The 24167-nt window shown below is 37.2% G+C and overlaps 1 protein-coding gene across 1 annotated transcript in view; it reads left to right on the forward strand.

The window, feature by feature from the left end:
- Positions 1 to 3993: 3993 nt before the first annotated feature.
- Positions 3994 to 24167, forward strand: part of LOC133653970 (plakophilin-1) — a 35745-nt gene continuing 15571 nt past the window's right edge. Inside the window, exons 1-4 of the mRNA XM_062053851.1 lie at positions 3994 to 4315; positions 14906 to 15027; positions 23651 to 23818; positions 23925 to 24073. Coding sequence (XP_061909835.1) covers positions 4144 to 4315; positions 14906 to 15027; positions 23651 to 23818; positions 23925 to 24073 — 611 coding nt within the window. The 5' untranslated portion in view covers positions 3994 to 4143. The remainder of the gene's footprint in view (positions 4316 to 14905; positions 15028 to 23650; positions 23819 to 23924; positions 24074 to 24167) is intronic.

Consider the following 24167-nt stretch of genomic DNA (forward strand, 5'->3'; position numbering starts at 1 on the left):
CGTCTCCGCAGTCGAACTTTTCTGGCGGGCTAACTTGAAAGTTGTCTCCATGGGCGGGAAGCGCCGGTGCATTGCCTTCACTCATTGTGATAGCTAACTTGGGAAAGAACTAATTAACTCGTACTATTAAAACAAAAACACTACCTTTCGCATAAGTCTTTATATGTCCTCTCTGACACATTTAATAACTTGGCGCGGTTGTTCAGACACTTCTGACACCATGTAGAAATCAGTGACACACACACACGGCTGTCCACTTCAGTGGTGTAGACTTTACTGAACCAACTGCGCATGTCCCGAACATACATACACAACTACGGATGCCCATAAGGGACATCCACTACAACCTGCACTGCAGGTTCATATGTTTTTAAATTTGACTGTGAGGATGCAGTCGTGCCTCACCAGACATTAACCTCACCGCACGCCACTGGTGTTTACACACACATTGTTCCAGCAGTAATCGGGATACTATTTTTCACCATTACAACATTCATGTTAATACATGAATATTGTGTGCCGGATGCCTTTAATTCTTCTTTAAATGATAAATGATAAATGGGTTATACTTGTATAGCGCTTTTCTACCTTCAAGGTACTCAAAGCGCTTTGACACTATTTCCACATTCACCCATTCACACACACATTCACACACTGATGGCGGGAGCTGCCATGCAAGGTGCTAACCAGCAGCCATCAGGAGCAAGGGTGAAGTGTCTTGCTCAAGGACACAACGGATGTGACTAGGATGGTAGAAGGTGGGGATTTTGAAAACTTTTGTTGAGTTTCTATGTGTTACCAGCTACCCGTTAAACTCCTGTAGTGTCGCTATCATAAAGCTGAAGACATTATGTTTATGGTAAACAATTTATACACAACTAGGGTTTAGAAAACACGTTATTTTCCTAACCACAAGAGAGCAGAGTTGTTAAATGACACTTAATACTAAGTTAGCATGTACCTCATTGACATTATAGCCATATTCCCCTTTGTACAAAAAACATCTCCGAACTTCCCAAATTGTTCCTTTATTTATCAATCAATCAATCAATGTTTATTTATATAGCCCTAAATCACAAGTGTCCCAAAGGGCTGCACAAGCCACAACGACATCCTCGGTTCAGAGCCCACATAAGGGCAAGGAAAAACTCACAACCCAGTGGGATTTCAATGTGAATGACTATGAGAAACCTTGGAGAGGACCGCAGATGTGAGTGACCCCCCAGAGATGTCCCCAACCGATGCACAGGCGAGCGGTCCACCCCGGGTCCCGACTCTGGACAGCCAGCACTTCATCCATGGCCACCGGACCTGTGCCCCCCCCCCCCCTTCCACAAGGGAGAAGGGGGCAGAAAAGAAAAGAAACGGCAGATCAACTAGTCTAAAAAGGGGGTCTATTTAAAGACTAGAGTATACAAATGAGTTTTAAAATGGGACTTAAATGCTTTTAAAATAAAAACTTTCACCGTGGTAAAACGTCATATTTGGAGTCTAATTACCAGAAGCTCGGCAGATCATTCTAGCTAGCTGCCGCCAGACTGAGGCAGTGTCAGCAGCCAAGATAGAACGAACAAATGCCAGAAAAGTCGAACGGCTTTGAGTTAGACATGTGAGCGATCAGTCACACTGGCATCCATTGGCTTAGCCTGTAGCAGACAGTTGTGAAGCTTTTGTTTGAATTAATTGATATTTTACAGACTTTTTTAATTTACACGGTAATACAATTACGGTACAAAGGACTTCCCTTGACAACGCAACACGGAAAGTGTACTTTTGTGTGTGAATATAAAACAGAATATAAAAACGATCCCGTTTTTCAAGGGACTGTTGGCAACCCTAGTAACTAGATACTTCTGTGATCACAGTACCGCTAAAAGTAGTTCCTCAGTGTTAGCGCTTATAACAACAATATCGCTAATTCCAATATTCAGGTCACGAGATGTAAATGGAGTATTGTTGGTGGTTTTTAAATATTTTTTAGAGGCCGCAATAAAGTACTCACATTAGCTGCATTATTAGCCACCTCGTACTTGCCGTATATTACTAATTAGAATGTATACAAAAAGAAAAAGGTATGTTCTTGTTTTAGATAGGAATTGTGAATGATAGGAAATGTGTTTGTCATTCTTGTTTGGTGTGCGTTCACAGTGTGGCGCATATTTGTAACAGTGTTAGCGTTGTTTAGACGGTTACCCTCAGTGTGACCTGTATGGCTGTTGACCAAGTATGCATTGCATCCACTTGTGTGTGTGAAAAGCCGTATATATTATGTGATTGGGCCAGCAGGCAAAGGTAGTGCCTTTAAGGTTTATTGGCGTTCTGTACTCATACTTGCTAACCCTACCGAATTTTCCGGGAGACTCCTGAATTTCAGTGCCTCTCCCGAAAATCTCCCGGGACAACCATTCACCCAAATTTCTCATGATTTCCAGCCGGACTTAAGGCACGCCCCCTCCAGGTCCCTGCGGACCTGAATGAGGACAGCCTGTCGTCACGTCTGCTTGCCCAACCAAAAAGTAACCAATAGTGTTCTGGGTTACTTTTTGGTTGGCCAACGGTTTACGTTGTATTGCGCACCCTGAGGGCAAGTGTGGGAGTCCTTTTTTTTTTTTTTTAATAAACCTTTATTTATACATTTCAACATTTAAAAAACAGTTGAAAATAATAATCAAAGTAAATACAAAAACAGTACAAAGCATCACCAGGGGGTTGTAAATTCAAAGTAACTAAAATAGAATACAAAATATATATATATATATAATAAACAAAGTGCCAAGCCATAGGCTCACTCAATTTCAGTAAATAACTTAAATTTGGAACACAGCATCATCGTTTTCACAGCTTTTTGGTTGTTAGAGGTAGAAAGTGTTTTAATGTAGAGTTCTAAATATTTTTTAAAGGCACAAAAAACTGGTCGGGTATTGAGAAACGTACATTTATGAATATAAAACTTAGCCAATAGTATAATAAGGTTGCAAAGGTAAAATTCCTTTTCAAATTTTCTTTCATACAGTGTAAATCCAAATAGCACATCTTTAATGCAAGTGCGGGAGTCGGTTCTGAAGTATGAAGTAAAGAGACGTGACTTCGTCACTTTGCCTGGTTATTGACTCCAACCCAGAATATTACACTGCACATACCTATGCTCCTTCAAAGGCTGTGCTACTGGCTGCAAAGCATTGCACTTTCAAATACAACAATGAGTAGGGAGGAGTGTTCTGTGTGTATTGTATATGTGTAAATAAATGAACACTGAAATTCAAGTAATTATTTTATTTATATATATATATATATATATATATATATATATATATATATATATATATATATATATATATATAAAATAAATACTTGACTTTCAGTGAATTCTAGCTATATATATATATATATATATATATATACATATATATATATATATATATATATATATATATACATATATTTTTGTATATATATATATATATATATATATATATATACATATATATATGTATATATATATATACATATATATATGTATATATATATATATATACATATATATATATATATATATATATATATATATATATATATATATATATATATATATATATATATATATATATATATATATATATATATATATATATATATATATATATATATATATGTATATATATTATGATAATGGATTAGATTTATATCGCGCTTTTTCTATTGTTTAAAGCGCTCACAGAGAAGTGGGAACCCATCATTCATTCACACCTGGTGGTATATATATATATATATATATATATATATATATATATATATATATATATATATATATATATATATATATATATATATATATATATATATATATATATATATATATATATATATATATATATATATATATATATATATATATAAAAATGTGGGAAGAATGCATTTTTAAAAAGAAAAATGTGTTTTCATGTTCCCAGACTACCTGCATGAGAAGTGTCGGCAGGCGGCCCCACCTCGACGATTGGGCGCGGCCCCGGGTGGAGCTCCCATCTGCAACTCCTTACTTCCTGGCACGGCAGCTCGCAGTCCAACCGCACTCTCTCGGCGTGAAGGCAGCTCGTCTCAGGCAAACGAGCACGGCGCTACAAAAAAACCAATAAGAACAATACGATGATGGCTGCGGAGCCGTTGCGTTCGGCCATGACGGCGGGCCGAGTGGAGGACACCTCGCTGGCCGTGCCTTCTGACACCAGGCTGCACAGCGGCGCACACCGGGTGCTGGATCAAGTGCAAACCATCAAGAGGAGCAAGTCTAAACACGGCAAGAATGGCACTCCTGCAAGTATGGAACACATTAATTCACACTCGTAATAACCCTGCATGCTTGCAATGTCTTTTTGTTTGGGGACATCTTTTGTCTGGGCCTGTTTTGTTTTTTGGAACACCATCAGCAAGAAACAATATTTGCCTTTAACACTGCAAAGAGGAGCTGACAAAATACAGGATCAAAAGACTAGATTTTCAGGAAAAAATACCAAGATTTAGTGAAATTATCATGCAGCAAGTTCATTTTATTTGATAAAACATCCTAAATTAAGATGTGTACATGTAGAAATAAGCAGGACTTTATAGAAATAAGTATAGTATGCTGTAAACAAGCACTATTAAACGTGCAATTCTTAAAATAAGCGTCCTCGTAATGTTGCAGACTCTTGAAACAAGATGTTCTATGTGGCGAAAACCAAAATATTTAAATTGTTTTTTCCCTCAATTTTAACATTTTTAAACTATAATAGACAAAATGTAATTACTCACTAAATTGGCCCTAGTGTGTGAATGTTGTCTGTCTATCTGTGTTGGCCCTGTGATGAGGTGGAGACTTGTCCAGGGTGTACCCCGCCTTCCGCCCGTGTGCAGCTGGGATAGGCTCCAGCACCCCCTGCGACCCCAATAGGGACAAACGGTAGAAAATGGATGGATGGATAGCTGTTTTTTTTCTCAGTTTTAACATTTTTAAACTATTATAGACAACATGTAATTAATCAGTAAATTGGCCCTAGTGTGTGAATGTTTGTCTATCTGTGTTGGCCCTGTGATGAGGTGGCAACTTGTCCAGGGTGCACCCCGCCTTCCGCCCGTGTGCAGCTGAGATAGGCTCCAGCACCCCACCCCGCGACCCCAATAGGGACAAGCGGTAGAAAATGGATGGATGGATGCTACAATGAAGATTATGATGTAAAATCCATGACTAAAAATAGGTAAATAGCTCTTAAAACTAGTGAAGTTTCTAGAAATAAAAATATTGGCAAGTGGCAAATAATTTGCAGTGCAAAGTCTTTCTAATCCATGTGAACCTGTACTTTATCTCTTTATTTGGGCTGTCAAAAATAACAAGTTAACTCACGGCATTGATCACAAGGAACAATCGCATTAATCATGTTTGTACGCAAATTAATCACACAATTTATTTTGACTGTACATGCTCTTTTAGCTAAACCGTAGATGGTGGGTATGAAGTCAGAGATCAGGTCAGTGCATACAACAGTGCAAAGATTAGTGAGGAGACTCCAACTGGTGTGTTCATTGGCAAACTTCACTTCAAAATACACTGACTGGACATTAAATAAAACTGTTACCAGGTTCTGAGCAAATAAACGTAGTGCATTCAAGTAGCCTAACACATTTGAAAAAAAAATTCCCAAATGACATCCTGACAATTAAATTGCATTTGTGTCCAAATATAAAAAAATATTTTCAAGTTAATTTAAAGCAAGTAACAGCCTGTGATTGTTCATGAATAACAATAACAATATATATTTACCTGACAGAACTCCTTTTTTTTCATGTATGTAAGTGATTATTAGAACATCCATATGGGGTCACATTACATTTATGACTGCACCTTCAAAAGTTGATTTTACAGCAGGGACTTTCCTTTTTCATAATAGCCCCACTGAAAAACCGATTTCTGAACTATACAGTCTGTTTACTCCCAAACTCAAAATTAATTGATATTGCTTTTTTAACTAAACTAAGTTTAGCAGTTTTTTTAAAAAAAGCTTTTCTTAAATTTTCTCAAGCTGCTATGCGTCCCCTGGAGCTGCCACACACATTTAAAATGTCCTAAATCTTAAATATCTAAAATATCCTGCATTTGTACACCTAAGACTCAATGTTATGGCCTGAGAATAAGCATATATCTTCCAGGCGTCTTATAGTCCAATATTTAATCAGAATGGGTGCGTAATGTAGTTTGTTCCTAAGATATGCACTCCCATTGCACCCATACTTACAAGAATTTGACCCATGGTTGCATCTACACAAGGACTCTGTGTCCAAAGACTCCTTTTTCCCCCTCTGAGAGAGGAATGTCAGCCAAGGGTCCCAGGAAGCCCATACATACAAAACAATACATTTCTGGCTTTTTTTTAAGGTTGACTGCATGAAAGCAAAAAGAGTTACTTTGAGGAAAGTTTATTTTTTGGTCTTGTATTTTGGTGAGGCAGCAGAGATTCTCACAGCATCTGTCAAATGCACGTAGATTTAATGATTTGCTGACACATTCTTTTATTGAGTGTGAAATGTTGTGTGCTAATAATAAAAAAAGATTGACATTTTTGGCACAGATAAATTAAACGCATCAGCATGCCAAGTAAGCTTGATGAAGACTACGCTGTAGGTTACAGTTTTTAAACGTCAACAATCCAGATGTGATGCAATATTTGATGTGCTATTTCAAAAGCTGCATGTTTTACATTGTAAAAATACAATATTTAAATTGCCACTCTAATACTATCCACGTCTCACAAGTGTAAATTGGAGTGGTTTCCGAACATACAACAAGAGAAGTGCAGAAAAACACGAGGCGATCAATCTGCGGAAAAACTCATTGCAACATGCAAATTATTGGTTAATCCAGAATAGGCTGTTTTTCTCTTCTTGAGCCAAGAAAATAATATTAACTGACTTTAAGAAGAATTTTCCAATGAGGCACAGATGGTTTGGACCTGTTGTGTCATGTTCCTTAATGAATGTTTATCTTTTTCCTCGTCTTGTTGAGTTATTATCCACATAGTTTTTGTTTCAAGGTACGCAAATAGGAACATCGTGATCAAGCAGATGGCCTTTTAAATACTGATTTTAGAACAGATGCTGAAATTTAACACACGATTGAGCACAAATAGTGAAACACATGTGATGTGAACATATCCTACTAAAATTCTCTTGTAGCTGTTGTCTTTGCCATTCTTTTGACAATCGTAAATCTTCGATGATGCTGTCAGTCTCGCCATTGGCCCGACATTGCAATTATGACCACACTTTTATGACTCAAGCATGACAAATAAATGTGCTAAAACATGTTTATGTAACGCAGGTGTTAACGATGTGACATGATGTCACGTTTGTCTCACACCCACACACTTATGCGTGACGTGAGAAAACCATGAGTTATCATTTCAATGTTACATGTGTATTTGTAAAGTGTGGTGGAAACGTAAGTCCACTTGCAACTTTGACACGGATGCCTCGTGAAGGCTAACTTTCCGATGAGTTGTAGGCATTACGGCGTTTAGCACGTAATCATGTAACTACGCCCACACGCACATTGGGTTTGTGCGTTGTTAGTGATTGGGATAGCTAATGTTTGCTGTTATTAAATGTAAATTCTATAATATCAACGACATGAATGCAATTTGTTCATGTGTGCACACGCTCCCTGCGTGTATCTGATGACGACAAAGCGGCGAGTCACAAGCCTGAACGACAACCAAATTCCTCTGACTGACGACAAACCAGTTTTTATTCAATATGATTAGTAATTGTGAAAAATATAGACGTTTAAATACATATCTGTTCTATCAAACCACTGATGACGTAAGCTAGCCTGTGGTGTTTTTGTCAATGATGTTTCAATCAGGGTTTTTTTATGCTGCCAATTCCGATAACCATCGTCCATGAGTGAAATATCGACCAATACCGTTACCAACAGAGGTGGGTAGAGTACTCAAAAATTCCACGAAAGTAAGAGTACTGTTACTTATATAATAATAATATGACTCAAGTAAAAAAGTAAAGCAATAAGTAGTTATCAAAATAATTACATGAGTAAGAGTACCGTATTTTCCGGACTATAGAGTGCACCGGGATATAAGCCACACCCACTAAATTTTAGAAGAAAAAAATATTTTTCCATATATTAGCCACAGATATATACGTTGCGAAATGAGTTATTTACACAGAAAGATTCTGTAAAAACTGATTAACTCGCTGGACTATAAAGACAATATAACATACATCCGTAAACGTGGATGCATATGCAAAAGTGCAATACCGTATTTCCTTGAATAGCCGCGGGGGCGCTAATTAATTTAAAGGCCTACTGAAATTATTTTTTTTTATTCAAACGGGAATAGCAGATCCATTCTATGTGTCATACTTGATCATTTCGCGATATTGCCATATTTTTGCTGAAAGGATTTAGTAGAGAAAATCAACGATAAAGTTCGCAACTTTTGCTCGCTGATAAAAAAAAAAAGCCTTGCCTGTACCGGAAGTAGCGTGACGTCACAGGAGCTAGTATTCCTCACAATTCCCCATTGTTTACAATGGAGCGAGAGAGATTCGGACCGAGAAAGTGATGATTACCCCATTAATTTGAGCGAGGATGAAAGATTCGTAGATGAGGAACGTTACAGTGAATGACTTGAGAGACAGTGATGGACGTATCTTTTTTCGCTCAGACCGTAACTTAGGTACAAGCTGGCTCATTGGATTCCACACTCTCCTTTTTTTATTGTGGATCACGGATTTGTATTTTAAACCACCTCGGATACTATATCCTCTTGAAAATGAGAGTCGAGCACGCGAAATGGACATTCAGTGCCTTTTATCTCCACGACAATACATCGGCGAAATGCTTTAGCTACGAGCTAACGTGATAGCATCGTGCTTTAACTGCATATAGAAACAAAAAAATAAACCCCTGACTGGAAGGATAGATAGAAAATCAACAATACTATTAAACCGTGGACATGTAAATACACGGTTAATGCTTTCCAGGCTGGCGAAGGTTAACAATGCTGTGCTAACGATGCCATTGAAGCTAACTTAGCAAATTAGCAACGGGACCTCACAGCGCTATGCTAAAAACATTAGCTCTCCACCTACGCCAGCCAGCCCTCATCTACTCATCAACACCCGTGCTCACCTGCGTTCCAGCGATTGGCAGAAGGACGTCACCCGATGCGTTTGGCAGCCCTGAGACGTAGGAAGTCAAGGTGAGGTCGGCGGCTAGCGCGGCTAGCGCTCCAACAAAGTCCTCCTGGTTGTGTTGCTGTAGTCCGCTGCTAATACACCGATCCCACCTACAACTGTCTTCTTTGCAGCCTTCATTGTTCATTAAACAAATTGCAAAAGATGTCCAGAATACTGTGGAATAATGAAATGAAAACAGAGCTTTTTGTATAGGATTCTACGGGTACCATAACTTCCGTTACTCTGACTTCGTCACGCGCATACGTCATCATACCGCAACGTTTCAGCCGGATATTTCCCGGGAAGTTTTAAATGTCACTTTATAAGTTAACCCGGCCGTATTGGCATGTGTTGCAATGTTAAGATTTCATCATTGATATATAAACTATCAGACTGCGTGGTCGGTAGTAGTGGGTTTCAGTAGGCCTTTAAAACCTCTTCTCACTCCTGCGCTTACCAAAAGCATGTGGGATAGGCAAGCATGCGCTAATTATTTTAAAACCTCTTCTCACTCCGGCACTTACCTTGTCATGAAAAGCACATTTAATAAAAAAAAGTTATTATGGTCTTACCTTTACTTTTAAATGAGTCCATGCGCAGCTGCTTCTGATCAAAAGCATCGTTTATCTTTCTTCAGTTTTAAAAGTCTCTCTGTCTCGATGGAGATATTCCTTTAATTATTACCTCCTGCTTCGATTGAAAGTCCAGTTTAGAAAACGTTTTTTTTTTATTTAGATATCTAATCCTCCATGTTAAAAGTGCAAGCAAACGATCGCTTCCTTGTTGCTGCTTGTTGTCTTCTTCTGCAGCACCGGTCTTCTGCAGTACCGGTAGTCGCAAGAAGGATCACTAGCGCCCTCTACCACCAGGAGGCGGGAGTAATTTAATGACTCATATTTGACACACGCAGCTACGGTATATTAATAAAACATACGGTAGCTGCTTACTGTTCTTTTTAGCATATTCAATAGCTTGGACCTTAAATCCTACTGAATAGCTCTGTATCTTCTTCCCTTTATGCGATTTTAAATTATTGAAATTAGCCTCCATTTTGGAAAATGATGCCTTGAAAGGTGAAGTGTCACTCGTGACGTGACGAGTTTGACCCGGCGGTGAAACGAGGCATACCGGTTTTTCAAAATAAAGCGCTTTGAAAGACGCAGCTCCAACAATAAAAAGTCAGCTCTCCACCACTACAAACTAATAATATTAATAATAAGAATTGCAATTACCGGTATATAATAACACAATATTGATATTTTTCTTCCCTTTATGCGATTTCAAATTACTGAAATCAGCTTCCTCCATTTTGAAAATGATGAAAGGGGAAGTGTCACTCGTGACGTGACGAGTTTGACCCGGCAGAAATTCTAGGCATATGCTAATTATTTTGCGAAATGAGTTTGACCCGGCGGAAGTGCCAAGCATGCGCTAATTATTTTGCGAAACGAGTTTGACCCGGCTGTAATTCTAGGCAGGCGAATACTATATTCCCGGCGGCAATTCAAGGAAATACGGTATATTTATCCATACAGTAATATTATCTATTTATATCTGCACCTTTTTTTGTAAATGCAAACACTCTGCACCTTACTGCTCTTGTATTCTACACTACAATGAGCTAATGCAGGGGTCACCAACGCGGTGCCCGCGGGCACCAGGTAGCCCGTAAGGGCCAGATGAGTAGCCCGCCGGCCTGTTCTAAAAATAGCTCAAATAGCAGCACTTACCAGTGAGCTGCCTCTATTTTTTAAATTGTATTTATTTACTAGCAAGCTGGTCTCGCTTTGCCCGACATTTTTAATTCTAAGAGAGACAAAACTCAAATAGAATTTGAAAATCCAAGAAAATATTTTAAAGACTTAGTCTTCACTTGTTTAAATAAATTCATTAATTTTTTTACTTTGCTTCTTATAACTTTCTGAAAGACAATTTTAGAGAAAAAATACAACCTTAAAATGATTTTAGGATTTTTAAACACATATACCTTTTTACCTTTTAAATTTCTTCCTCTTCTTTCCTGACAATTTAAATCAATGTTTAAGTAATTTTTTTTATTTATTATAAAGAATAATAAATACATTTTAATTTAATTCTTCATTTTAGCTTCTGTTTTTTCGACGAAGAATATTTGTGAAATATTTCTTCAAACTTATGATTAAAATTCAAAAAAATTATTCTGGCAAATCTAGAAAATCTGTAGAATCAAATTTAAATCTTATTTCAAAGTCTTTTGAATTTCTTTTAAAATGTTTGTTCTGGAAAATCTAGAAGAAATAATGATTTGTCTTTGTTAGAAATATAGCTTGGTCCAATTTGTTATATATTCTAACAAAGTGCAGATTGGATTTTAACCTATTTAAAACATGTCATCAAAATTCTAAAATTAATCTTAATCAGGAAAAATTACTAATGATGTTCCATAAATTCTTTTTTAAATTTTTTCAGAAAGATTCGAATTAGCTAGTTTTTCTCTTCTTTTTTTCGGTTGAATTTTTAATTTTAAAGAGTCGAAATTGAAGATATACTATGTTTCAAAATTTAAATTAAATTTAAAGTTTCTTCTATTTGTACACCGACATGTGAAGTTCTAGTTTTCATGCTCTTACCTCTAATGAGACTGTTGGCCTATTGCAATGTGTGTCTCGCACACTAGGGGGCAATTGTGGTCATTTCTACTTGTTTAACTATGTGGCAGAGGTGGGACCAAGTCATTGATGTTAAAGTCTAAGTCGATTTGCAAGTCCCTTTACATTTTGTCAAGTCGAGTCTAAAGTCATCAAATTCATGACTCGAGTCTGACTCGAGTCCAAGTCATGTGACTCGAGTCCACACCTCTGCTATGTGGGGATGTAAATACGGGGCAGCACGGTGGGACAATGGTTCATGCATGTGCCTCACAATACGAAGGTCCTGAGTAATCCTGAGTTCAATCCCGGGCTCGGGATCTTTCTGTGTGGAGTTTGCATGTTCTCCCCGTGACTGCGTGGGTTCCCTCCGGGTACTCCGGCTTCCTCCCACCGCCAAAGACATGCACCTGGGGATAGGTTGATTGGCAACACTAAATTGGCCCTAGTGTGTGAATGTGAGTGTGAATGTTGTCTGTCTATCTGTGTTGGCCCTGTGATGAGGTGGCGACTTGTCCAGGGTGTACCCCGCCTTCCGCCCGATTGCAGCTGAGATAGGCTCCAGCACCCCCCGCGACCCCAAAAGGGACAAGCGATAGAAAATGGATGGATGGATGGATGGATGTAAATACAGTAGAAAAAGAGAATGCTACATGCTTATAAACTGGTGCAAGCAACTTTCAAGCTTCAGACCTAACAGATCAGTACTTTTTACTGGCATTTAGTGTTGTTGATAATGTTTAATGTGTTTGAATGCCACTTGTGGTTATTATGATCTTCAGAGACATACAAACAAATCGCTATTTTAGTCACCACCGGCTTGTTATTCCTAGTCAGGTAGAATGCCAGGCTCCGTTTGATTGGTGCAATGGTTTCAAACGTCGTTAGTGCTTACGTCGGATTGGTGAAACCGAGTCATGTGACTGCCAGGCTACGTTTAATTGGTGAAGTGGTTTCAAATGTCACTCGTGCTTACATTGGATTGGTAAAAACAGAGTCATGAGACGACCAGGTTTCGTTTGATTGGTGAAATGGTTTCTAACGTCACTGGTGCTTACATTGGATTGGTAAAAACAGAGTCATGTGACTGCCAGGCTTCATTTGATTATTGAAGTGGTTTCAAACGTCACCCGTGCTTACATTGGATTGGTAAAAACAGAGTCATGAGACGACCAGGCTTCGTTTGATTGGTGAAATGGTTTCTAATGTCACTCGTGCTTACATTGGATTGGAAAAAACCGAGTCATATGACTGCTAGGCTGCGTTTGATTGGTGAAATTATTTCTAACGTCACTCGTGCTTACATTGGATTGGTAAAAACATGACAGTGCCTGCCGGACAAATATACATCCCTGCAAGCCTTAATTAATAGATTATAAATAATTGCAATATAGATAAATGTAACGATCAGAATGAAACTCAATCTCATGGAGTAAAAGTAACATTTCTTCTTCACAATAATAATCAAGTGAAAGTAAAAAAGTATGTTAAAATTAAAACTACTCAGACAAGTATATTTTATCCAAAAAGTTAATTAAGTAAATATAACAGAGTAAATGTAGCGCGTTACTACACACCTCTGGTTACCAATCATATGTATTGACTGTACATTTTTTCATGTATTTATGGTGAGTGCTATTGACAGTTGAACAATATCAACGCAATATTTAAATTACTTCCTTATTCTCATACGATTGTTTGAGAAAAACAGTCAGTAGTACAAAATAAGCACTACTCATTTAAATCCTTTGTATTTGCCCTCAGAGTCCTCCTTTGGACAGGAAATCATTCCCTGAGTTTGTAAACATTAACAAAAGCATTAAAAACAGATTTTGAGAAAGTAAAAATATCGACCTAATCACATAGTATCATATACTGATACGACCCTTGATATCGACACCACCAATTCATGGATAGATCTGCCCTCCTCTTACGTGTCGTGTACTCACACACCGATATTTCTTATTTTGTTCTCTATAGACTCTTGGTAATCTACTTGGTAATTTTCTATTAATATCTGCTTACTTTCTGCTGCAACGTAGTTCTATCTACACTTCTCAAAGTTTACTAAGCACTTATTTCTTGGTGTTTAAAGCTAGCTTAGTGGTTAGCTTAGCTATTTGCATGCCTGCTTCTGACTTGCTCTCTGTGTTTAACATCTTTAGCCTCATCTTCCAGTGATAATACTACTTATGATACTAAGTGATGCAGTGTATTTGCCAGAATGGAGGTGATTATTATTAGTTTAAATGTGTGGCTCCACACTGTGAATGTAGACACATTAGCTGCTAGCTTGTCAGCCAGGGGACTAAAAATAAACACATTGTCACTCGTCAGCAAGAGAGGATCGACATTTGTGTGCATTAATCGTCGGGGATCACATACTTTTTTATTAAAATCGGCCTGTCTATGGCCGATTGATTGTTCTTGTTTTATTTTTTTCCCTTCAAAGACAACAAAGTTCCTTTTAAGTAGAGATGTGCCAATATTATCGGCCGATAAATGCTTTAAAATGTAATATCGGAAAATATCGGTATTGGTTTTTTTTATATCGGTATCGTTGTTTTTTTTTTTGTTTTTTTTTTTAATTAAATCAACATAAAAACACAACATACACTTACAATTACTACACCAAGCCTAAAAACCTCCCTCCCCCATTTACACTCATTCACACAAAAGGGTTGTTTCTTTCTGTTATTGGTTCCTACATTATATATCAATATATATCAATACAGTCTGCAAGGGATACAGTCCGTAAGCACACATGATTGTGCGTGCTGCTGGTCTACTAATAGTACTAACCTTTAACAGTTAATTTTACTCATTTTCATTAATTACTAGTTTCTATGTGTTTTTATATTGTTTTACTTTCTTTTTTATTCAAGAAAATGTTTTTAATTTATTTATCTTTCATTAAGTGGCCTTGGGTATCCTCAACAAACAAATGTTTGTCTGTCTGTTGTCCCATCCTTTGAACATATTTGGGGTAAAAATGTCTTGAAGCATTTTGTCTTTGTTTCTACCCTCATAAGTCTACTCTTTTTCCATAGGCCCCACTTTGCCGCCTTTATCTCCACTGGGCGAGTTTGGAACGTTCCAGTTTTTGCCGTCCAAAGTCAATGGCACATTTGGTCGCAGCCAGTCCACCAAGACAACAGGCTTCACCAAAGCGGTAATTATTTTTCCTTGCTTTCTGTGCGAGTACAGTTTAAAACTCACAGGTTCTTTGTAAAGAACTGATTTTGTGTCTCTTACTATTCGCTTTCTTTTTCTTTCTACTTTATTACAGCATGAGGTGTCCAAATCTTTGTCCACTGATAGCCGCACACTAAAAAAATCTAAAGTTTCCAATACAATAGTTTAGTAAGTTTATTATTTCTTCGGTCAGTGGTCGACAAAATAAACAAAGAGTTTTACATCCATGATAAAAAATGAATAACAATAAACTGTATAGATGGGTTACATTTGTGTTAGTTAAAGTTAAAGTACCAATGATTGTCACACACACACTAGGTGTGGGGAAATTATTCTCTGCATTTGACCCATCACCCTTGATCACCCCCTGGGAGGTGAGGGGAGCAGTGAGCAGCAGCGGTGGAAGCATTTGGTGATGTAACCCACAAATCCAACCCTTGATGTTGAGTGCCAAGCAGGGAGGTAATGGGTCCCATTTTTTATAGTCTTTGGTATGACTCGGCCGGGGTTTGAACTCACAACCTACCAGCGTCAACGATCCAACTTTTTTCATCACATTACACATTTTTTATGATAGTATTTTTAGAATGTCGTTAAAAAATTAGTTATGTACCAAATGCCCCCCGGAACGCACTTTGTTGGGAATGAGTAAAGCATGCTTTTATAATTAAATATTAATATGTTGTAAAAGGTTTCTTCAAACATAATTTATTGGGAAATAAACTAAAATGATCACTTTTTCATTTCACCGATTTGGTTGTCCAGCCTCATTGAAACTGTTAATTCCACAATGAAATGGGGTTTGGACTTGTTCCCCCTTGTTTGTAGAGGTTTCCTGAATTGATGGGCCTATTATGCAATCAGTGGAACATATATGGATTCCATTGTTGATCAATCGTATCTTGAGGCAAAATTTACTTCACTACTTGGCTGCATTTAGCATAGGTGCTGCGATTAATTCTCAACAAATGTATTGTCTGTGTGTCTGCCAGAACCTTTAACACACTCAAGTATCAGGTATTGTAAATTTAATTTCAGCACACTTGGTGCCTCAGTTTTAAGCCACACTGTATAAAGAAATTCTGCAAAAAAGCGGTCATCTACTGGCAGCTACGGCTGCCAAACGAAAACCATTAAATTAAAGTAAAACATTGTAAACCAAATAATGAATAAATCAAAAACATTATATTTACAGAAATTTTCATGAAACATTTTGCGGAAAAATATCGTAATTTTACAAATTTTTACTAAATTATTAAGATCAACCACCTTTAATAAAGTGACGATGCAAACAGTTCTGCAGAAAAATACCTTTTTTCTACAGAGTTTTTCCAAATTATTACGATGAAACACCTTTAAAGAAGTGACAATGCTGGCAGTTCCACAGAAAAATACCATTATTTTACAGATTTTTTTCTGAATTGTTAAAATCAACCACCTTTTAATAAAGTGACGATGCAAACAGTTCTGCAGAAAAATACCTTTATTCTACAGCATGGGTGTCAAATTTGGCCCGCCGTGTAATTTCACTTGGCCCTTGAGGCGATATCAAATCAACACTAAAGCTGGCCCGCCGATTATATATAGCGGCGGTGCCGCGGTAACTCCGCATTCACCGCTAATTCTAATACTTATCAACCCTCCTGGGAGTCTTCCATACTTCAGTGCCCCTCCCGAAAATCGTCACGTCTGCTTTTCAACCAGTCCAACAAGTGCTGGCCCAGTCACATAACATGTGCGGCTTCTGTACGCATACACAAGTGAATGCAACGCATACTTGATCAACAGCTATACAGGTTACACTGAGGGTAGACGAATAAAAAAACTTTCACACTGTTAGAAATATACGCCACACTGTGAACCCACACCAAACAAGAATGACAAACACATTTCAGGAGAACATCCGCACCGTAACACAACGGAACAAATACCCAGAACCCTTTGCAGCACTAACGCTTCCGGGACGCTACAAGGTGTGTGTGTGTGGGGGGGGGGGGGGTTTGGTGGTAGCGGGGGTGTATTTTGTAGCGTCCCAGAAGAGTTAGTGCTGCAAAGGATTCTGGGTATTTGTTCTGTTGTGTTTATGTTGTGTTACGGTGCGGATGTTCTCCCGAAATGTGTTTGTCATTCTTGTTTGGTGTGGATTCACAGTGTGGCGTATATTTCTAACAGTGTTAAAGTTTTTTATACTGGCACCGTCAGTCTAACCTGTATGGCTGTTGATGAAGTATGCGTTACATTCACGTGTGTGTGCGTACAGAAGCCGCACATATTTTATGACTGGGTCTGAACGATGTTAGAATGGATTAAAAGCGGACGTGACGAAAGCTCGTAGAGTACGTTAAATGCAGTCCATTTAAGGCACGCCCCCAAGACTGTGGTCCAGGTGAACTACGAGATATAATGACTGATGAACACCTTTGTTCGATAATGAAGGTTCCCTCAGCTCAAAGCCTGAGCCCCGACATTAATGAACTAGCATCCAAGAAAAGATGGCAGGTATCTGGCTTGGGCACATCAGATTAGATCAGTGTGTTGCAAACTGAGCAGTTTAAAGTCCTGAATGGTTGGTTTATTCATTGTTAATTTATTTTCAAATGTATGAGCCTGTGGAAAAAGTTAATGTTGATATTTACCTCAGAAGGCTGCAAATAGAAAAGAGGCATTCAATTTGTATTTGAATTGTATTTGATATGCCATTGATATTTTTAAATTATTATTATTATTATTTGAAACTCGATTTTGCATGTCACTATAAAGTTATATAAGCCTTGCCTGTTCAATATTTAATGCAAAACTTGTTTGGGTCCCTATTAAAAGGTTAATTTGTTCAACCTTGGCCCGCGGCTTTGTTCAGTTTTAAATTTAGGCCCACTCTGTATTTGAGTTTGACACCCCTGTGTTAGATTGTTAGTATGGACATAGACTTTTATATAACAAGCTACATATTTAATGAAGGATAATTACTGTAATTTTACATGAATTTGAAAGTAATTTAAGAAAACAGAAAATGCTACATATAATTAATTTGGTATTTTTCTGTAAAAAAAAATAGAAATATACATAGTTTGTCATTAGTGGCATATTACTTAAAATAACAGGTGGATTGTTTATTTACAGATAATGTCTTTAATTCTACAGTTTTATAAACTATTTTAAAAAATAGAAAAATTACAGTAGGAAATTTAGAGTAAATTAACCATAAAAATAGGATTTTTTTTTACAGTGTAGAGGTGTCAAACTAATTTCCATTGAGAGCCACATTTCAGTAATACCGAGGATGTCGTTGTGGCTTGTACAGCCCTTTGAGACACTTGTGATTTAGGGCTATATAAATAAACATTGATTGATCAATCAATCAATCAATCAATGTTTATTTATTTAAAAAAATAATAATAATAATTTAAAATATGCATGCAATGTGATGCGTCTAAAAATATAATCATCTAAAAATATAATTTGACAGTACTTATATGAATGTATAATCGCCTAATAATATTATGACACAATTTACTATGCATTTGATTATTAGATTTTTTTATATACAAATTCATGGATGACTTACTTAAGTAAAGGTGACAAGCAGATATTTAACTATTTATATCTTTACAAAAATATGTTTGCTTTACAGTGTATAATATATTTTGAATGATCAGATAATATTAAAGTTCAAACGATATTAGTTTTTTGCTGTCCAAATCGACGGCATTTAGTAAAGAGAAGAAGTAATTTATTGACACTTTTTTTCCAGGCTTTTGCGGGTCACATAAAATGATGTGGCTGGCCCCCGGTCCTTGAGTTTGACACCTTTGATCCAAGCACTCAGATATTCTTGCAGAGTAGGAATCTTATTGATTTTGAATGGTATTCAAAAGACCAATGTTTCCTAACCATTTTTGGGTTGCAAGCGCCTCCTAGTTGGCCGCCCAAAAATATCTGTATCTCAAATGGAGTCTGTATGTGCCACAGCGGTACTCAGTTGTAATGAACTATTTCACCACCCGTGGCAGTAATGCATCTGTCAGTTGATTGATTGACGCATGACAAGTTTAAACAATCAGAAGTCTGGAGTATAAGTCAAAACCGTTTAAAGATTTAATTTGGAGATTATAAGACTTTATTTAAAGTTGTGCTTTAATTTTATTGACAGTCTATTTAAGAAACCTATTTATTTATTTGTATTGAATGTGTTTAAAATGTATTTATTTTAGTGCAGCAAATTGTGTGTAAATGTTTTTTTTCATCTGTTTTTATCAGTCCTTTCTTTTTCGGTATATTTATTTTTGTAACCAATTTTCATTTTTGAATCAATGACTGTCCCTGCTGCTACAGTAGTCAGCGTGCCTTTTAGCTAAAGAGTAAGTGATGTGGTTGGTTAGGCATTCATTGGCTAGGCAACCACACGGTGTCTGCAGGAAGTCAAGAAGCTCTGTAAATGTCAGGTGATGACAAGAAGGTTGGCTTATACAAGTAGAGAAAAACTTTAGCTCCTTCTTGTATGCACTATGCAATGAGACAAACAAATACAATACAGTACATGTTTTAACCCATAACATGCCTTCAAATAGAATTAGTTGCAATGTGAAGCGAATGTATTTGTAATGGACTTCCCAGTTTGTTACACTGCCAAATTTATTGTACTCTATTTAATGTCTCACAGTCTTAAGTGTTTCATAGCCCTTCCTTGTGATAAACCAAATTAAAAGGACAATTTGTAATCTGCAACAGTCAGCATGTCCTTTCTGTTACCATACTGACTGATAGATGCTGTGTCCATAACCAAGAATTAATCACTTAAAGTCAACGGGATGTCAACTCGGGCTCTTACCTAAAATGCAAGTAACTTGGAAGTACAGTATATTACCGTTATTTGACTTACTGACAGTAAGTTGAGGCAATTGAAGGGAGTGCAGTTCCATCACATAAGAATATATGTCATGACTTACTTTGTGGCAACATTTCTGGCCTTCTGTGATTTGTCATTTCTACCTAAAAGAGATGGATTGTGTTAATCATGTCTTCTTCGAATATTAGTTGCAGATGTCTTGTAATGTAACAAATATTTTTGAGTAAAAATAAATATTACCTAAGATATGTGTATTGTGTATTTGTCTTTTAGAATCCTGTCGATTGTGCAGAATTGCATGTTAAGTCATCCGGTCTTAAAGGGGAACTGCACTTTTTTGGAATGTTGCTTATCATTCACAATCCTTATGTAAGACTTTTGTGCATTATAAATTGTAAATAAATGCAAGCAAAAGTCTGCTCACAACGGAGCCTATGAGAGTTCCTCTATTCTGCCTATAAAGCGCTCATCAACATTTTATATACAGTCTGTAAATATATATATAGTGTAGTAACAGGCACATTAATAAAAACATGTAATATGAACGTGTTTTGCTCATTTTAAGCATATGGCTACGCATTCATTTCACAAACGCATCGCCACGTTCGCTTTTTCCTTCGACAACATCACTGATTACTCCTCACTGCAGACTTCTTGAGAGCCAACAAACATAAATAAATGTCACTTACTGTACAATGTCTACTGTCACTGTGATGCCTACTGTTAAAATGTTGATATATTCCTGTTTAGATGAAGAATGACTCATAATCCCCACAAAGAAAAAAGGTGGGGAATAGAGCCTCTTTTCAGGTCTTTTTTTTGCCATTTCTGGGTCTAAGTTAGATGTCAAAGTGGACCAACTTCTCAGTTTATGTCCACATTATTTTGCGATCAAGGTGACAGGCATGATTTGTAATCTAGAATTAACTTCCACGAGCTCCGAGACGAGAAAGTAGCTTACCAGCTGATGATGTCAATACAGCGTAAGGAAGTTGCGCCTCTCTGATCAATGCGCCTCTAAATGTAGGTCCTTAACCTTAACGTTAGCGCTTATAATAACAATATCGCTGATATTTGGTTAATATTCAGGTCATGAAATGTAAATGGAGTATTGTTGACGCTTTTTGGATGGTTATTTATTGTGTTTTATGGTCGGAAAAGGCACAATGACGTCATGGTTTCCATTGGCTCCATTGTAAGTGGACTTGTATTTACGCTTATTTGAGTTAGAAGGCATTAGAATGAAAACATACAGTATGTGTTCTTGTCTCTCATAAAGATTGTTAATTATAGGCAAAATTCCAAAAAAGAACATCCATCCGTCCATTTTAGTTTGCCTTTAAACCAATTGTGACTTTGGGTACTTAGAAAAGCGCTATATAAATCCCAGGTATTATTATTATTATTAATTGAGGCTAAATCAAGTGCACTACTTGGTTGCAATCAGCTGTTGATTCAGTCCCGTGCATAAAGAGAGTATGGCCAACTAAACGAAAGGCACCATTGACTGCTACCAAGGACATGTGTGGCTGTTCCTGGGTGCATGCAATTGCTGTCGTTTTGACGTTAGTTTTTCTGATAACGGCGTGGCGAAGTTGGTAGAGTGGCTGTGCCAGCAATCGGAGTGTTGCTGGTTACTGGGGTTCAATCCCCACCTTCTACCTTCCTAGTCACGTCCGTTGTGTCCTTGGGCAAGACACTTCACCCTTTGCCTCTGATGGCTGCTGGTTAGCGCCTTGCATGGCAGCTCCCGCCATCAGTGTGTGAATGTGTGTGTGAATGGGTGAATGTGGAAATACTGTCAAAGCGCTTTGAGTACCTTGAAGGTAGAAAAGCGCTATACAAGTATAACCCATTTATCATTTATTATTTGATTAAATAAACCAAAATAATTTGTCTAAACATACTCCAGCTCATAACTTTACAATAAAACAAGCTTTTATTTTGTGAAAGTATAACTTTGTGGCCATATTTTATGCACTCTGCTGCTACATTCCTGCAGTTTTTCGTGACCAGAACGACCAAAAAACTAACTTATTACCCTCTTTTTGCCAAAGTTTTCATTAGCTTTGAACCAACAATCACGGAGAAATTGTGACTTTTGTGTGAAGTATGTCACCTCTGGTGGCTGCCTCCAATGTATTTGTAATCCCTGTATGTATCACTCATTATGCATTATTCCAACTGATCTTTCTTTTTTGTAACATGCTAAAAGAATGAGTGTACTTTTGTAGTTATTTCTCCATATTTTTGCACAATAACTCAGATATGGTAACACTGGCAAGCAGTAGAGAATATGGAGTGATTTTTGGTCCAGTACATGTTTTGCTTTATTCATTATTGACGTGTTTCTTGCTACTTTATGTTGTATATTTTTTATGAGATTTCCAGTTCATTTTATCATCCCAAAATGCTTTTTTTTCTCATTTAATGCCAGTCTGTTTGTATTTGTGTTTGACTTTCTCTTCTGAATCATAATTAGAATACCTTTATTGTCATTGCATGGAAACAACGAAATTGAACAGCAATCCAGCTCAGTGCTTTTAAAACAACCTACATAAAGTACTCTTAAGACAAAAAACAATAATAAAACATTTAGAAACATAATACAAATTTTAAAAAACATATTGCACAGCAGATCTCTATCAGAGTTAAGCAAGTTAATAAAGTGGTGAGTGTTCAGGTAAGTGCAGAGTTTAGGGCAATAACAGCTCTAGGATAGAGTTACTAAATTGCATTATTTTACATTTTTTCTGAGATTCAAATATAGTCTGTTTTTGTCAAATCATCTCTTTAATTTATTCATGTCTTCTGTTATTTGTTTTAGCTTCTGTGTGTTTTCTCCTGAACAAAACGCAGACCTTACCTTTACCATCTCTCCTTTGCCATTAATTGTTGGCTGTTTGACTAGTTCATATGTGCAAAAACATAAAAAGCGTCAATAGAAAATTGATCTGATCACACAAGAAAGCTTTAGATAAAACAAATTATTATGATTGTATGTTTATCACAAATTAGCTGTACTTGTTATAGTACACTAATTGATCTCTAAACATTGTTAATGGAAACACTAGCAATGATGCGTTGTCTAATTTTGCATGGAGCTTTGGGAAGCAAACTGTACTTTGAAAGTAACTGCTCTCTCAGGCTTTATCAGACATTTTGTTGACCGATCCTCCCACTCATCATACTCTCAGAGCTAGGTAACCATGTTGACACATGGAAGCTTAGCAACTGGTTTGGTTTGAAGCAAGAAGGAAAAAAACACCATACTGGAGGGCCGTGTCATTTCTGTGGAACTGATATTGACGTTTTGCTAAGTTACATTAAACAATGTCAATTTGTCACCTGCAGTGATTAATGTAAGTTTATTTGATTTACATGTATTAGAGATCTAGCTTCTTAGACTCAGAGTGACTGTAAATATACAGGTTGAGCTGGTGTGCCGCCTCCACTGTGTGCACAAAGCACCTCTGTGAGAAACTGCTCCTGCGGCGAGTCTCCAATTGCAGATATTATGTTACTTCATAGTGTGTGATTGGTGTTTTCTGCTGCCCTCATCATAAACTGAAGAAGAAAAGAAACCGAAGGCATGTACGCGATCTTCTTTGGTTCACTAGTGGAAACATGTTAGTAGAAAGGCTTTAAGTTAAAGTCTTGCACCTCAGCAAATAATCATGTCTTGCTAAAGTGTTTTTTTTTACTTCAAATGAAGTTATATATATATATATTTGTCTTTTTTTTCATTGTGCAGCTGAATGCCCAAAAGTCCCGATCTTTGTCCGCTAAAAGCTTGGGAAGAAAAAACTACAGCACCTCCGGTGGATGGGAACACCAAATCAATGTTTCCAACTGGCCTCAAGTTCCCACTGAACTGAAACCAAGTCGCAGTGATCCTGCATTGGCTCCTGGAGTCATCATGGTGATTTGTCCTATGTAGAACTGGCATCTTGCAGCAAGCATTTATTTGGGTATTGTCGTGCACTCCAGTACAAAATGCAAACCTATTTCAATATATTTTTATTTAGAGAGCCAAAGGACAGAGTCAGGTGAAAAGACACAGCACTTATTCTATCAACAATGGATACCATACGGCGAGCGGCCAACAACGGGCTGTGGGACAACCTTCTGGCCCGTCTCAAGCATTTAAAATGTCCAATGTTGAGCAGAAAACAGCGTGAGTTAATTTCTTTCATAGGTTTGAATTTTTTTTCCAAGAAGTGTTTAGCAGGAGAGAAAATGTCTGCTGTTTCCAAACTAAGTGATTTTCA

This window comes from Entelurus aequoreus, linkage group LG07, assembly GCF_033978785.1.
Source record: "Entelurus aequoreus isolate RoL-2023_Sb linkage group LG07, RoL_Eaeq_v1.1, whole genome shotgun sequence".
In the NCBI taxonomy this organism is placed as follows: Eukaryota; Metazoa; Chordata; class Actinopteri; order Syngnathiformes; family Syngnathidae; genus Entelurus; species Entelurus aequoreus.